The sequence below is a fragment of the Rosa chinensis genome, chromosome 7 (assembly GCF_002994745.2).
Source record: "Rosa chinensis cultivar Old Blush chromosome 7, RchiOBHm-V2, whole genome shotgun sequence".
NCBI classification, from domain to species: domain Eukaryota; kingdom Viridiplantae; phylum Streptophyta; class Magnoliopsida; order Rosales; family Rosaceae; genus Rosa; species Rosa chinensis.
This window is the reverse complement of record NC_037094.1, coordinates 19,193,220-19,208,174: the sequence shown is the minus strand read 5'-3', so window position 1 is coordinate 19,208,174 and position 14,955 is coordinate 19,193,220. Positions and strand designations below refer to the sequence as shown.

Below are 14,955 nucleotides of genomic sequence, written 5' to 3'. Positions count from 1 at the left end.
GGTCATTTCAAATAAATACCTCATCTATAAAATCTTCCAAATAAATACCCGAGCTATTATTAATCTTTCAAAATCTCAATTCCGTTAGACATTCCGTTAAATGCCTATATGACATGTTTGACTATTTCAATTCCTATTGATTGAAATGACCTCTAAAGTTCGGGTATTTTCTGTTTCAAATAAAGTCCATATTTTTTCTCCTGTATCTAGAGTGCATGTAAAATAATTTAAAAATTCATTGTATTAAGTACATGTTTATCCAATCAAATGAAACCCAAACTTATTGTATTAAGTACATGGTTATCCAGTCAAATGAAATATAAACTTATTCACGGAGCTTCTTTAGTAAATTTTTTTTCTTAGTTTCTTAGCGTGATTAGTTTTATCTTGGGCTTTCAGCTGTCTCCAAGTTAGTATTCAGCACATCTGTTCAAAAAAGTTAGTATTCAGTTGTGACGTCCCGAACCCGAATTTACCAGTTTACAAGTTTTTCGATGGGTAAACGACATTTACATTTACTTTTTGGCTCCGTTTCGACATTTTAGGGGGCCCTAAAAGTTGACTTTTTGTTCGGGTCAAAATTTGGGAAAATGTTCTTCATGGAAGTCGTAGAGGACGTTAAACTGAGCGCATGCATATGTGGTGCGTAAAAATCGGAGTTCGTATGTGAAAGTTACAAGCGAAATAGTAAAGTTACTGTTCATTGATAGAAAGTATAAATTTGAATTTTTACTGTTGGGGCCGGTAATTTTTCTTTTCTCCCTCTCTCCTCCTCCCCGCGTCTCTCTCCCTCTTCTCTGCAACTCCGGCCACCTCTTGATTCCGGCCACCTGGGAACGAACAAGTGCCACTGCTGGACTCCTCTACTCCTACCCAACCTCCCCACGGCGATAACTCACGGCGGTTTGGACAGAAAACGAAGAATCAAGCCCGGAAACTTTACTGTAGCAGTTTGAGTCAACGCCGATTTCTCTCGATTTCGGCCATCTCCGGCCACCAAACCGGCGTCGAAGGTTCGGTTTTTGCCAAGGATCATTTTCCCCCTAGCCTTGAACCACAATTTGCAGTGTAGAGGAAGAATCGACGATTGGAAGATTACGGTCACTATTCACAATTTGAGTTCAAGCTTCTCCTTAATTGTTGAGGTACTTCCGCTCATTTTCTAACTTGGTTACAGTTGAAAGAATTATTGGGTCCGTTGAGTAGGTGCTGCTGCCAAAGTTTGGTGGCCATCGGAGCTGGTGGCGGTGGCGGCGGCGCCGCCACTGTGGGCGGCGGTAGCGGCGGCTAGGGTAGCTTTTTAATTTCAATTTCTGTCTAGTTAAATTCTATAATTATCATAGAGCTTGTATGTGAAGTTTGGTGAATTTTGGAGAAGCTTGGAATTAATTATGAATTTTTGAAGTTTAGGGTTTCGATTATCGAATTAAGAGAATCCGACCGTCGGATATCTCTCGGCTCTGCCTTGGAACCTTTAAATTAACGAATTGGTATTAGTGGTATAATTTGGGTTGCATCCAAGGAGAAGTGGAGATGTAATTATGAGGAATTGATTTTAGGAATCGTATTAATTTGTCGAATAACTATTCACGAAATATAATTGTGTACAGGGCGATGTACCGAGCTATTGCTCGACGAAGGAACTCGTATGCATGGTCGCCAAAATAGTACTGTGAGTGGACATTTGTTTTTAAATTAATTCTGCATGCAGTATTATTATTATTTTCTTCCAATTGAGATTTAATTATGTTTTGAATATTTGAGATTTAGTTTATCGAGATTTATTTATGGATTACGAGATTAGTATTGAAATTCCTTCCCGAGGGCTTTTAGTAGATTTTTGAGATAGTCATTCATGAGTTATTGAGTTGGGAAATGATTTTCGGGAAGTGACTGATTCGGAAAAATATTATGAGAATTATTGTTTTCGAATATCAGTTTTTATGAAGATATACGAGTGCGAGGGATTTAGCAAATATTTGAGCATGATTGATTTATCGAGATTTATTGGGTTTTGAATTCCGCACTTATCAGACTTGGGTTAGATGGAGCTTTCTTTCCGAAAGCAATTATTGAATTATAGAGTATGTGATTATGCTTTCGAGGATTTGTTGAGATATCAAGGATTGAGTTAGTGAGTTATTACTGAGTTATGCTTTCGGTGAATTATTATTGATTTATTGAGGTAATATCGAGTTTCTTTCCGAAAGCAAGTGATTGAAGGAGGTTATGTTCAGTTCTTGAGGAGGCTATTCAGTTTATTAAGGAGGCCAGTTTTGGCGCATGCGTATCTTACCTAGTTGGCAGTCCCTTCTAGGTAATAGTCTGGTTGGCAGTCCCTTCCAGATGACATGAGGTAGCTAGTCGGCAGTCCCGTCTACTACTTGTGGTTAGTCGGCAGTCCCGTCTACTACATGTGGCTAGTTGGCAGTCCCATCTATCCACCGCCTCCTATCCCGGTTGGCAGTCCCTTCTGATGAGTCATCTGGGTGGCAGTCCCTCCTAGATGGCATGAGATGACTAGACAGCAGTCCTTTCTAGTCATCAAACGAGCCTCATGAAAAGGATGTTTTTATAAGGATTGAGGATGAGATTTTAAGAGGTTTCAAGATGTTCTTGTTACGTGAATGAGATTTCAGTAAAGAGGATGATTAAGAGTGTTTTCAAGATTGTTAGTGCATGCGAGGTTTTAGAGAATAACTTGGGAAAGCATTAAGTTTTACTTATTCATTTGAAATTACTTATTTTTCGTCCACTCACTCTAACAGATTTTAAATGTTTTCCCCTGGGCCCTTCGGTTTTAAATGCCCAGTTTGCAGGCCAGTTTAGCTTGAGGTCGAGCGTACTTGGGGTTGAGGCATAGCTGTCATAGCTTCCGCATTATAAAAGCATCGGTCATTTATCTTGCTTTCTATTCTCTTGTTCGCCTGTATATTAGATTGCTCTGATAACCTATGAGATTAATATTCTTAAATTCAGAATTGTTTATGAAATGAGATATGTGAGATGCTGTGATATAGGGAGCAGGGTGGCTCCAGGAGAATAAGGATGGATGTTTTAGAGGTGTGGATGTTTTTCTACAGGTTTTGGGTTGTCCATTTTTAGGGGAAGTTCTGTCAAATTTTTGGTAGAATTTCTTCTAAAGTGGGCCCCGCAGGGCCTCTTCGGATTTCAGGGTGAAAACCGGGCGGGTCCTGTCATCAGCACTGATAACAATAGAATGCGGTCATGAGCAATAGGAAAAGGCTAAAATACACTTTAGTGACTTTACATACTTGGTTTTTTTTTTTATAATTCAATTAACGGTTTTTTTTTTTTTTGTTCACTCTAGTGAACTTTTTTTTTTAAATTTAAAATAAAGGATTAGGCGATATTAGCACCTCGTTAGCTGTCTTTGCGCAGAGCGCCTACCCTCCCCTTAAAGGGGAAGGGACCACTACACCTGGAAACCCACCGCTTGTCCCTCTATTTTAGTTTATTGAACAAGAAAGAAAAAATTACAATAGGGGAGAAGGGGACATATACCAAAACCCCTCCCAAAGACCAAAAAAGAACAACCCGAAACATGCCAAAACTAGAATAGCAGCTGGCAATAAGAGAATAGCAGTGAAAGCTTCCTTTGACGTTGGTCCATAGATTTAAAACCTGGAGAAAGCCACTGATCATTCAAAAACTGAAGCGATAGTTGGGAAAACCAGTTAAATCACGGGAACAGGCTGCCATTGCACAAGGAGGACACGAATCCCACCAATGAACTCCCACATTATCCACACCAAAATTAGCTAAGCAATCAGCAACACTATTACCTTCCCGAAAAATATGTGAAACTTTTACATTCATAGCAGCAAGAGTAGCTCGACAATTAAACCAATCAGTAGTAAGACGCCATGGCACGTCCATGTTAAGAGATGAAAGAAAGTGAATCACTAAAGTAGAATCACTTTCAATCCAAATCGAATGCCAACCTTTCTGTGAGGCCAGTTGAATTGCATGAATGACTGCAAGCAACTCAACTTCCAAAGCAGTAGTGACACCAAGATTACCCGCAAAACAACAAAGAACCAGACCCAAATGATCCCGGAAAATGCCCCCAAAACCTGCCAAACCAGGAGAACCACGAGCTGCACCATCTGTGTTGATCTTGATTTGATGAATAGAGGGAACATGCCACATAACTTCAACAATTGATTTGATGAATTCAATTAACGGTTGTTTTAACGGAATATGTAACGGAATTGAGATTTTATAGGATTAATAATAGCTCGAGTATTTATTTGAAATATTTTATAGATGTGGTATTTATTTGAAATGACCTCCAAAATTCGGATATTTTTTTGTGGTTTTCCCCATTTCTTATATATTATGTTTTTCGACAAGTAAATATGGTAGTGAACAAGCTGGTTAAGTTGGTTTCAAAATAGTATATGCATAATAACTTTCCTCTTTGTATGTCTCAAGAACTTTTAGTTGATGTTTTTCTTTAGATAGAACTTTTAGTTGATGTTTTACAAGGGGGAGGATTCAATACACTGACGTGCACTTGCATCGATATAAATGGATGGTTAGATTATATTAAGGGTTGATATTTATCCGTCTGTTTGGATATAATCTTAGGTTATTAATAAAAATATTTACCCTTATATTAAATATAATCTTAGGTTATTAATAAAAATATTTATTATAAATATCAAGGATGGATATTTATTATAAATATTAAGGATTATTTACACCGTCGGTGCATAGAATAATTTTCAGTTTTACAAAGGGCCAAGATCTTAATTGGAATCTTTGAGTCAGTTTCCACCAGCTAGATTCTTTTTGCAAAGTAAAGATTCCACTAGTTCAATGAGTTCGATCATCAATACATATACAAGTAGCTAAAGCTAATTAATTACTTGCTGACCCTCTTTCATTTTTTTGGGTCACCTCGCTATTCTTTCAACTTGTTATTCCATATCAACTACCCAAGCATAGAAAACTCAAATTCAACCCGCTGATCACCGGAAATAGCTTATGCAAAGCCAACGTCCGTGTATTCAAATTCTATCTGAAAACATGGAATACGTCCTCTAAGCAGCAGTAGCAGCCTCGCAAACAGGCAGATCCGTCTCAACATTAGGCGGAGTCCGAAGTATGGGGTTGCTCTCAAAGAAATTTACAGGCTTTAGATCAAAGCTAGCTGACACTGTAGGCATTATGGGGAAGTCTTCTTGACATGGTATGTGATGAAACCCTAATGTATACCAAACTACAATGTCCTTATTCTCAATTTCTCGATCCCTACAAATTAATTCAATCAAGCCGATTAGTAAATTTGTTTTAGTATCACTTTGATTTGTAAAAAATGAATTATGTAATCAGTAAATATGGTACACATAAAGTTGTATGACTTACCTGTTAGACCACACAGCTAGGGTATCTTCACCTTGGCTCTGGTAGACGAACAACCCGCCCGCCCACTGCTCGCTTCTGTTGTATTGGGTAACCCATATTTGATTGTTTGTGAAAGCACCCCTCTTTTGGGGAGGATCATCAAGATCAAGCAAGCTAGCAGCAGTGCCACCGGGAACCACCTTATACCCAACAGGGTTCCCAACTCGGGTCTTTTTCGACGGGTTGATCACATGGAACTCGGACGGGTCATAAAGTTTTAGCTTAACTTGTGCATCCTTCTCCGTTTTAGCCACATTTCTAGTAGCTTTCAAGAAGCTTTTCCTTGGTGACTCACTAGGAGAGTTTTGCTCTCTTTGGAGATTCACTTTCACAAAGGAATTATCAAAGCCGTCCACGTCCATATCAAGATGAAATGTGATGTAATGATCATGAATAACTCCTATAACGTTTTCAGATAGAAGTGTGCCATAGAGACTTTCTTGGCCAGAGACTTGGTTCACGTTCTGATAGGGTGTGCCTTTCACCATCAAAATGCCGCTAAGTCCAACCTGTGGATTTTTCAGAGATATTATCGAATACTAATTGCCATTGATCTTACATTTAGATGACAGTCAATATCCGCAATTTGAAATTTAGGTTGTTTTGCTAGTAGTCTATACTGAGTTCTTTATGTGATATTGAATTTATCTAATGAAATAGTTTATTTAATAAATAAAAGACATTAAAAAAAAAATTGCATGGAGTTAAAGAAAAGGTTAATAGGAACCAACCATTTAAATAAGATAAGAAGTATGTGTATATATATTTGAGTAATAAACGAGCAAACAAGATTAATCATTATATAGTCAACAAGACCTTAGATGGTTAAATTGTTGAAAGCCCATAAATACCCTTTATCTAATATGAAAACTACTTTATTTTTCAAGGACATAATGGTACTACAATAAAAAAAATTGCTAATAATAACTACATATTTTCAGGTTTATAATATTGTTTTTTTTTTTTACAAGAAATATAGATGTTAACCTTGCGATAACTAGAAACTGATTAAATTGACGTACTCGTTTATATAAAGTAAATTGATCATCACTAACCTTAATTCTTATTAGTCCATCTGTTTGGAACTCCCAGTCCACAATATAATCGTAGTTGGCAACTGATGCTGCCATTCTAACTACTAATGTCACTTTTGGCCTTACTTCTCTAATCTGTAAAAAATCAGACATTTGAATCAAGAAATTTATAGATCAATAATAAATCCACACACAATGGATTTGGTGTGGTGCATATGTGCAATAATGGGTAATTGTCCTAGCTAGTTTACTCTCCACAATCTATTAAGAGATCGATGTGAACGAAATGTTTTCTATAATGAATATGACTAGAAATGTCACATTATTCGACCCAAGTTCCTTACCTCCATGCCCGTTATGGGACTCTCCGTGTGGCGCCACCCGATATCACCTGCATAGCTCTCGAAAATGCAAACCATATTCGATCGGACATAAGGTGTTCCGTCGGCCGCTGCAAACACCCCATCCATATAATGGGCGTTACGCGGGCAATCATTAAGGGGTTCGAGAGGCATGGCTTGCAATCCAAACCCATATTCGCCCGCATCCATATAAGTCTTGAAGTACCAAGCATCGGTAGGGTCCATGTAAGGCACAAACAACTCCGAAGTGAACCCTTTGTACATGACATCCCTCAATTCTCCGGTATCGGGGTCTCGGACCTTGGCCCGAGACACGATCACCCCGGCCCTGGCGTCGGGCTTCACATGAAATTCCCAATTTGCCCACTTGACCAAGTGGTCATCCTCTACTGTAAAACTCGGACCCTGGGGTTGCTCTATTGATATTGGCTTTAGTAGCTTGATCACCTGGTTTTGCTTCTGAGCCGCGTACCTATAGTCCGTGTTGGCGGCAGTTGGTATAGGAATGTTCGCGCCCTTATCTGAAATCTCTACCACTTGTTTAGTGTCCAAGTCAAGAAGCACGGTCAACCCTTCGATTGGCCTCATGTAGAAGTTCACCGTATCTTTCATGGAGTAGCACTGCACCTTAATCAGCCTCCTGTTCTCCTCCGTTTTACCGTACCATCCCAGCGAAATCGGCAGGCAAGCCAGGTCCGTCAGATCAACCCCTCGCTCGATGATCGTCCGGTTGAACGTCGCGTCCGCCAGCGGGGCCCACGTGGCCGTGGTCATGTCCTCCAGCGTCATCGTAGGATAACCGGAATGGGGACCGGTCTGATGCACGGTGACCTCGCTGGTGGTCAAGTCGACGGTCAGCACGTGCGACTCGCCTTTCACACGCGCGACGACGGATGCCTTCCTCGGAAACAGCGGGTCGCCCTCTTTCCATTTCAGGACGAGAGGCTTCTCCGGCTCCTCCAGCTCGATGGAGTGGAGCGCGTAGCCAGCGGAGGTTGAGAAGATCGGGTGGGAGGAGATGATGGTTCTGATTTTGTTGATCTCTTGAACCGTGAGCGGGTCTAGCGGGTGATGGGGCGTGTCGGAGGCGTGGTTGCGGTGGCGCGCTGGGTTGTTGTGGCGGTTTTTGAGGTGGCTTGGTTGCTTGGATTGGAAGCGGTTCTTGGAGGTGCACCATGCAGAGTTGGTGGTGCAGTCAAGGAGGTCCGGTCCGGAAGGGAAGTGAGACCAAGTGAAGAGGAGGACAAGTCCGGCGCAGATAGAGAGAGAGCAGAAGCGGAAGAAGTTTGGGGTTTCCATATCGTTGAGGTCACCGTTTCAGAGTTTCGACTGTGTTTCTGAGTGTATCGTAAATGACGAAGGTTAAGGGTTTGTGCGTATCATATAATATAGGGAGGGAGAGATAAGGGTGACAAGAGAAAGATTCCAAACAACAGGCAGAACCATTACCATACATATTAAAAAGTACTAGAGGGCGACACATGTGCCTGATGACCTAACCTATACCTTTATCTTTCATGGATGCCACTGGCGACTCTAGAGATTTTGACGACGATATCTACTATTGTTGTCCTTGTTACATAAATCAGGTGCACAGAATACCCAAATGGGAGAAGAACCTTGTTTAATTAAAGCTAAAAATGATTAATGTTATGTACTTATGTTGTAATTTATTTGAATATTAGTTATTGATTGATTCTTATTAATTGTGATCGATATAAATATTAATATGGATTATTTATATTTCCTACCATTTATTTGATGAGAAATTTTAAATACACACCTCAAACTACTTAATACACATCCATATTATTTTATATTTCAAATCAGATTTTATAGGTAGATTAAATTACCAAAATAGACATATATATATTAGAAAATAATAATAATAATAATCATATATTCCTTATATGATTCTATAATTATAAACACAATAAATTTTTATACATGCAACCTCATTTAAAACAATAATAAAGTTAGAAACCAACTAATTTAAATTTTCCTTAAATAAATTGTAATTAAATGGAGTGAGAAACCATATCGTTTACAAAATCAATGGCATTAAATGTTTTAAAACAAATCGCTTTACTCCCACTTTTAGTTTTTTTTTCTTTTCTAAAAGTTATGATTAGTCAATTTATTATATAATATAAAAAAATCACATGTATAAAATTTTGTAATTGTTAATTTGTTTGACCATCCAATGACAATTTCATAGTTCCGCCATTGTGGATAAACTACTGATACAGTCTTGGTTGAATGTTCGACTCAAAATTTTATACTTGATCAATATGGTGTTTGGAGCATGAGAACTTAAATAATACAAAACATATTTCTAAGCATCTATTTGAAGGGAACAATAATAATTCCTTATGGATTTCTCAATAACTAACACAAGTAATTAATATGGTCAATTATAAAAATACTAATATGTTAATATATACTAAATTACTAATCAAATTAAATAGTAGCCTTAATGTAGTTAAATAATAGTGTATTTCATGGTTTTTTGGGTTAAGGATATTTTAGGTAATTTGGGTTGTGTATTTAGTTTTTTTTTTAATAATGGAAATCCATTGATAATAATAACTCATGCCAAGAAGGCCATTACATACCCATCCGCTGACACATAACAATGGCCAGACAAGAATTCGTGGAGGAGCCACAGTGGTACATAGGATAGACCTAGTAATATTCGAATTTATCGCTCACTTATTTAAAGTGGGCCTATAACTATGAACTAATCTTGCATAGTAATAGGCTAGTTAAAAAACAAAACTAATTAAAGAATGGGTACAAAGACCCAATGCTCATGCCGGATCCAAGAGATCCTAGCCCAAAACTTGATTTCAGAACTAGCAGCCCAAGAAGCCCCAGGACCCACCAGCATGCTTCCCTCTCCACCATAATCGCCGGCAGAAGTCCAACCCGCCATGATGTGGGCATCCCCATCGGGAAGACACCATTGTCCGGCACGATGCATGGTGTTCCACCACCAGTCCGACGGGATGCAAAATTGCTTGTCTCCAGACCCTCAGATCGAGGCCTGACGCCTCTAGTCTCTGCCCTTGCAAATCGGAGCAGAATTTTTCGCACATCCATCAAACAACTTGACTTCAACGCCTCCAGCGGCCAAGATCAACCCGACGACGATGAAGCATGGTGACGATCCCCAGACTTTGGATTGCACCATCGAGCAGCTATGCTTCTTGACGAAGGTAACCTGATTGTAAAAACCTCTCTACCATAGTATAGGCCACCGCCACCATCCAGTTCAGAGATCTGAAAATCGAGCCTCCACTAATCAGGCCACCACGACGATTGCAGGCAGCCTTCCCAAGAGGACGGTTCAAGTCTTGACAAAACAAGGATAGTCGACGGGAGAAAGAGGATCGAACCCAAAGGTCTGAGGTTTGAAGGATGGTTTGGACCGTTGTAGGCGTCTCCACGGTCTAGGCATAATAGAACGATCCTGCCTCCATGGTCATTGATAACAGCAGCAGATCTCGACAGGGGTAGGTGAACCCGAAGACTAGAAGGCTCAAAAGTTCTGGGGGAAACTGACCCAAATGCCTTGGGGTTGGAAGCCGGCCAGAGCGGCTCTGCTTATTGCTTACCTGGGGAGGCGGCACTAGAGTTAGCGCGAGAGGGAGCACTGCTAGGGTTTTCATCTCCATCTCTTTTTCTTCCATTTTGTAATCGTGTTGAATTGAGTTGTGTATTTAGTAAAATATTAGAATGAGTAATTAAATGGTTGGTGTATTGAGTAAGGAGTGTGTATTAAGTAATTAGGAGTGTGTATTTAAAACTTCTCTTATTTTGATTCACAGTTAAGTTTGCAATCATATATATTGGTCTATACTTTGCATGTTAATTGCATCAGTTATCTTTAGATTTCAAAATGTTTAGCATTTTTATTGGTTTTGGGGAAACTGTTTTTAAAGGATTTGATTTCCGTCGGTTTTGATTTTTGTTGATCAATGCCAGCTACGATATGTTGATTTTCTTTACGTTGGGTAAGACTATGGTATGTTCTCATATATAAAATATTTTTACAACTTTGAAGACTCATTTTATCACTTTAAGGACTCATGTGATAACTAAAAAAATTTACCAAAGACTTATGTTATCACTTTGAGAACTAGTATTACTATTTTAAGGACTCATTTTACAACTTTAAGGCAATTGTATGCATGTCATACATTAATACATTGTATAATTTCCCCTTGACATTTATACAAACTTAATTGTTGTCATCACATCTTTATTGCAGCAGATCATTCCTACAACACTACGTATAAACTCGTACATCTCTAGCTCAATGTACAACACAAAGATTTTCTCTGCTATATATTTCTAGTGTTATGATGATTGTATTCTTCAGTTTGCTCTTTAATTATACAGTTTCAACAAAAGAAAGATTCAAGTTGTTCAATAGAATCCAAAATATTGTAAGTGTACACTTATAAGATCAAGGTTGTTATATCTTAAAGAGTAGGTTGTCATCACCTGTTACACGGAGACATAGTTTTGAAGTGACAGAATTCTACTCATACATCTCGTTTAGTTCGCCGATTTGTGGGTTTGGGAAAAGAAACTTATTCATTTCTTATGTTTGGTAAGCATAGAGAAAGGATCAAGTTTCCCACACGGAATAGAAAAAATTTGGGAAAGTGAATCGTCTCATACCCCAAAGAGATTTATTTTCTCCCGCTCTTTATTTTGAGTAATTTTGTATTGTTTTTTACACTAAATTATAAAGTTTTCAGACAACTTTCTCAACGTTACCAAACAATGAAATACAAAATTTATAGTGATTTTAATTTTTCATTTTGTGAGAGATAAAAGAATTATGTTTCTTTGCACGAACTGACGAACCAAACGGAACATTGAAGACAACGTCACACATCATAATAGATTAACAATGTCACGGGTCTTACTTGTTGAAACATATTATATTATTTGATCATAAAACCAATGAGATTCGGATATTCTGCACTCTGCAGATTCATTCAATTTGGTATATTCTTAGAAAATGACTTCGATACTCAGGAAACAAGTCGTTAACAAAAATTCAAAATCATATGGAGTCGGAGTCGAGGGAAAAGACAAAAGACGCTGAGCAATCACATGCCCACGCACAACCCAATAAATTAATGATAGAGTGCTGTGAATTGAGGGAGAAATATCACTTTGGTCATCGAATTATGGCTTGCTCGACACTTTGGTCATCCAACTTTTAAAAACTTCATTTTGGTCATCGAACTATCTCACTGTATATCACTTTGGTCATTCTGTCAGTTTTCTCTGTTAACTCCAGGGGTATTTTGGAGATGAAATGTTTTACCCGCCATTTTTATAACTTAATCCAATTTTCCCCGCCTAAACATAAAACTTTATCCAATTTTGCCAACTTTTCGCTCCTTTTATTCATGCATTCATCATCAGTAATCAAAGCATAAAACAGAGAAAAATAATCGAGTAAGAGAATGATTCAAAGTGAGGGAATATAAGAGGAAGAAAAATATTGTTTTAATAAATCGAGGAATTATAAGAGGGAAAAGTTGGCAAAATTGGATGAAGTTTTTATGTTTAGGCGGGAAAAGTTGGATTAAGTTACAAAAATGGCGAGTAAATCTTTAAATCTCCAAAATACTCTTGGAGTTAACAGAGAAAACAGACGGAATGACCAAAGTGATATGCGATGATATAGTTCGATGACCAAAATGAAGTTTTTAAAAGTTGGATGACCAAAGTGTCGAGCGAGCCATAGTTCGATGACCAAAGTGATATTTCTGCCGTGAATTGAAGATACTTTCAGTTTACAATATTTAAGGAGATGGAGTGGATGTGGTGGATCAAATTGATCAATCAATAATTTGCTTTGCTTTGCTTTGCTTTGTTGCAAAAGACTTTTAAAGTTTCGTCTGATTTGTTCTTTTGTAAGTGCACATATTAAAGAGTTGGGGTTTGTTTGTTTTTGGTTCTTAATGGAGGTATTAATCCATGAGATAGAGACATGTTTAGCCTTTAGAGGGCTTGTTACAGGTCCGTGACTAGGCGCAAAACAGACCCAAAAATAGTAGTCGATCCAATTACTGTGTCATATACGTACATTAGATGGTACCTTTTGTACTAAGTTTTTAGATCATACTAGCAATAGTGCCCGCGCTTTGCTGCGGGATGTGAATTACAACCATGAAATGTACTTAAGTTTAGGCAACTTTGTTTCTAAACTAAAGGCTTTCCTTTAATCCATTATGCCTTTTTCTACTCCCTCTTGTTCATCATCTTCAATTGTTAGTATAAAACTAAACATAAAAGGACAGCAAATATACGACAAAACAATACAATATCATCACTTTTCAATATCGATAGCAGCTGTTGACAAATTGGCTTAGTTTAACTTAATTACAGTAGCTGCCAGACAATCTTCTAAAAAATAGTTGTTCTAGTTCCTCTAAGAATATATGCACAAAAGGTGTTAGCCAAAAGAAGAGAGAATCCTATTCATGCTAACACTAAAACAATTCATTAGTGTTTGCTTTTTGCTTTTCACTTTTCACCTAAATATCTCTGAGAGTAAGACAACCTCTTCATCATTTGATGCTTCAAGAATTTGACGCCTTAGAAAAGAGTTAACCTGTAGTCAACTTACACAATGTTAAGAGACTATTAAAATAGAACTGCTGCAAGGACAAACCTACATGATGTTAGAAACTACTAAAATAGAACTATAGTGGGTGAAGCGATAAGTCATTTCATATTTTAAATATAGTTCTTGGTACAAATTTATTGAGAGAATGACCTTGTGAAAAATGATCGATGCATCAAAAGAAATATGACAACAAATAAAGCAAGTTAAAAACCTGTATACATAACCAATTCAAGCATAACATAAAATTTATAAGTAAATGGCTTGATATCTAAGCTTGTTTTGTTCAGTTTGTATGAATAGTACCACAACTATTTCAAGGGATGAAGCAAAAACAACCAGGAAATCATCAATCATATTAGATCAGAATTCAAGGGAACAAAAGACAAACTATATTTATTGATTAAACCTAAATGCAAAAACTAAGATTTTCTGATAATCTAATAAAGGTGGCCATATGTTAAAAATGATCTGATATAATGTGATAACAATTAGAAACTTTACTTTATCCAAAGCATTAACAATGTGCTTTCTTTATTCAATTCGGTTTTTATTTGAATCATCGGTATGCATACAAACGACGAAGCCATTAAATTTGATTTGATATTCATAACAGAAACTGATTCAAGAGCTTAACTGTAGCTCCAAATTTATCATATGAAATTCTGACCTACTCCCTTGTTTTTGGAACATGAAAATCTGAGAAGAAATTTGATAGTACACAGAAATGGAACAGATCAAAGTAATTGAAATGTGAACAAATCGAACACAATGACTAAAATTCAGAAAAAATTGCCTACTATATACAGTCTAGAATGGAAAAAGAGAAGGCCTCAGCGGTTGGTTTAGGCCTCAACTTTACATTTATTTTATCTGATATAACTATTTAGTGATCTCTGAAAGTTGAGTCCAAATGCTCAAAATTTTATAATCTACTTTTCCAGATTTCTGTTAGAGGTGCCATGTAGTTTTGGTTGGTTTAATATTACAACCACTGCCTATAATTATCAAGATGCTATGGCTAATTTTTATGATTGCAATGTCATCTAAAAAAAAAAATTGTCCCATGTATCTATAGAATCTGTTATGTTTTTATCTATCATTAGTCAATATGCATATTATCTTTGCAGTATTGATTCCTTGCTTTGTTTTTTTTTCTCTACTTATTGTTGAGTTTAAACTGTGTCTATTTGAAGTCTAACGCTAGAGCCCAATCACAACAAACACAATTTTCAGCTAATCAATTAAACAAAAATAAATACAATCAAATACCACACCTATTCTGTTTGTTTCAACCCAAATCTTCTAGTCATAAACTCGAACCACTCAAAACGCAAAGCACTGGATACAAAACAAAAAGAAACAACACCGATTATAATAGCTAGAAAACTGGAAAAAAAAAAAAAAGCATAACCAATTCAAGAAAATCAGCTTAGAGTGTGTTGGTACCAAATTGAAATCCCACCAAGCT

At 37.3% G+C, this 14,955-nt stretch overlaps 1 protein-coding gene across 1 annotated transcript; it reads right to left on the bottom strand.

Moving 5' to 3' along the window:
• Positions 1-4,771: 4,771 nt before the first annotated feature.
• LOC112175387 (primary amine oxidase) lies at positions 4,772-8,201 on the bottom strand. The gene is made up of 4 exons (XM_024313057.2): positions 6,812-8,201; positions 6,489-6,602; positions 5,395-5,942; positions 4,772-5,280 (listed from the first exon to the last, which is right to left on the bottom strand). The coding sequence occupies exons 1-4, from the start codon at positions 8,126-8,128 to the stop codon at positions 5,070-5,072; spliced, it is 2,190 nt and encodes a 729-aa protein (XP_024168825.1). The 5' UTR covers positions 8,129-8,201; the 3' UTR covers positions 4,772-5,069.
• Positions 8,202-14,955: the final 6,754 nt, after the last annotated feature.

Excerpts from the sequence above, each read along its gene's own strand:
- LOC112175387 (XM_024313057.2), bottom strand. The coding sequence starts at position 8,128 with ATGGAAACCCCAAACTTCTTCCGCTTCTGCTCTCTCTCTATCTGCGCC. Across the intron at positions 5,943-6,488 it reads ATGGACTAATAAGAATTAAG|GTTGGACTTAGCGGCATTTT; the intron begins GTTAGTGATGAT and ends AAAAATCCACAG. Across the intron at positions 5,281-5,394 it reads CTAGCTGTGTGGTCTAACAG|GGATCGAGAAATTGAGAATA; the intron begins GTAAGTCATACA and ends ATTAATTTGTAG.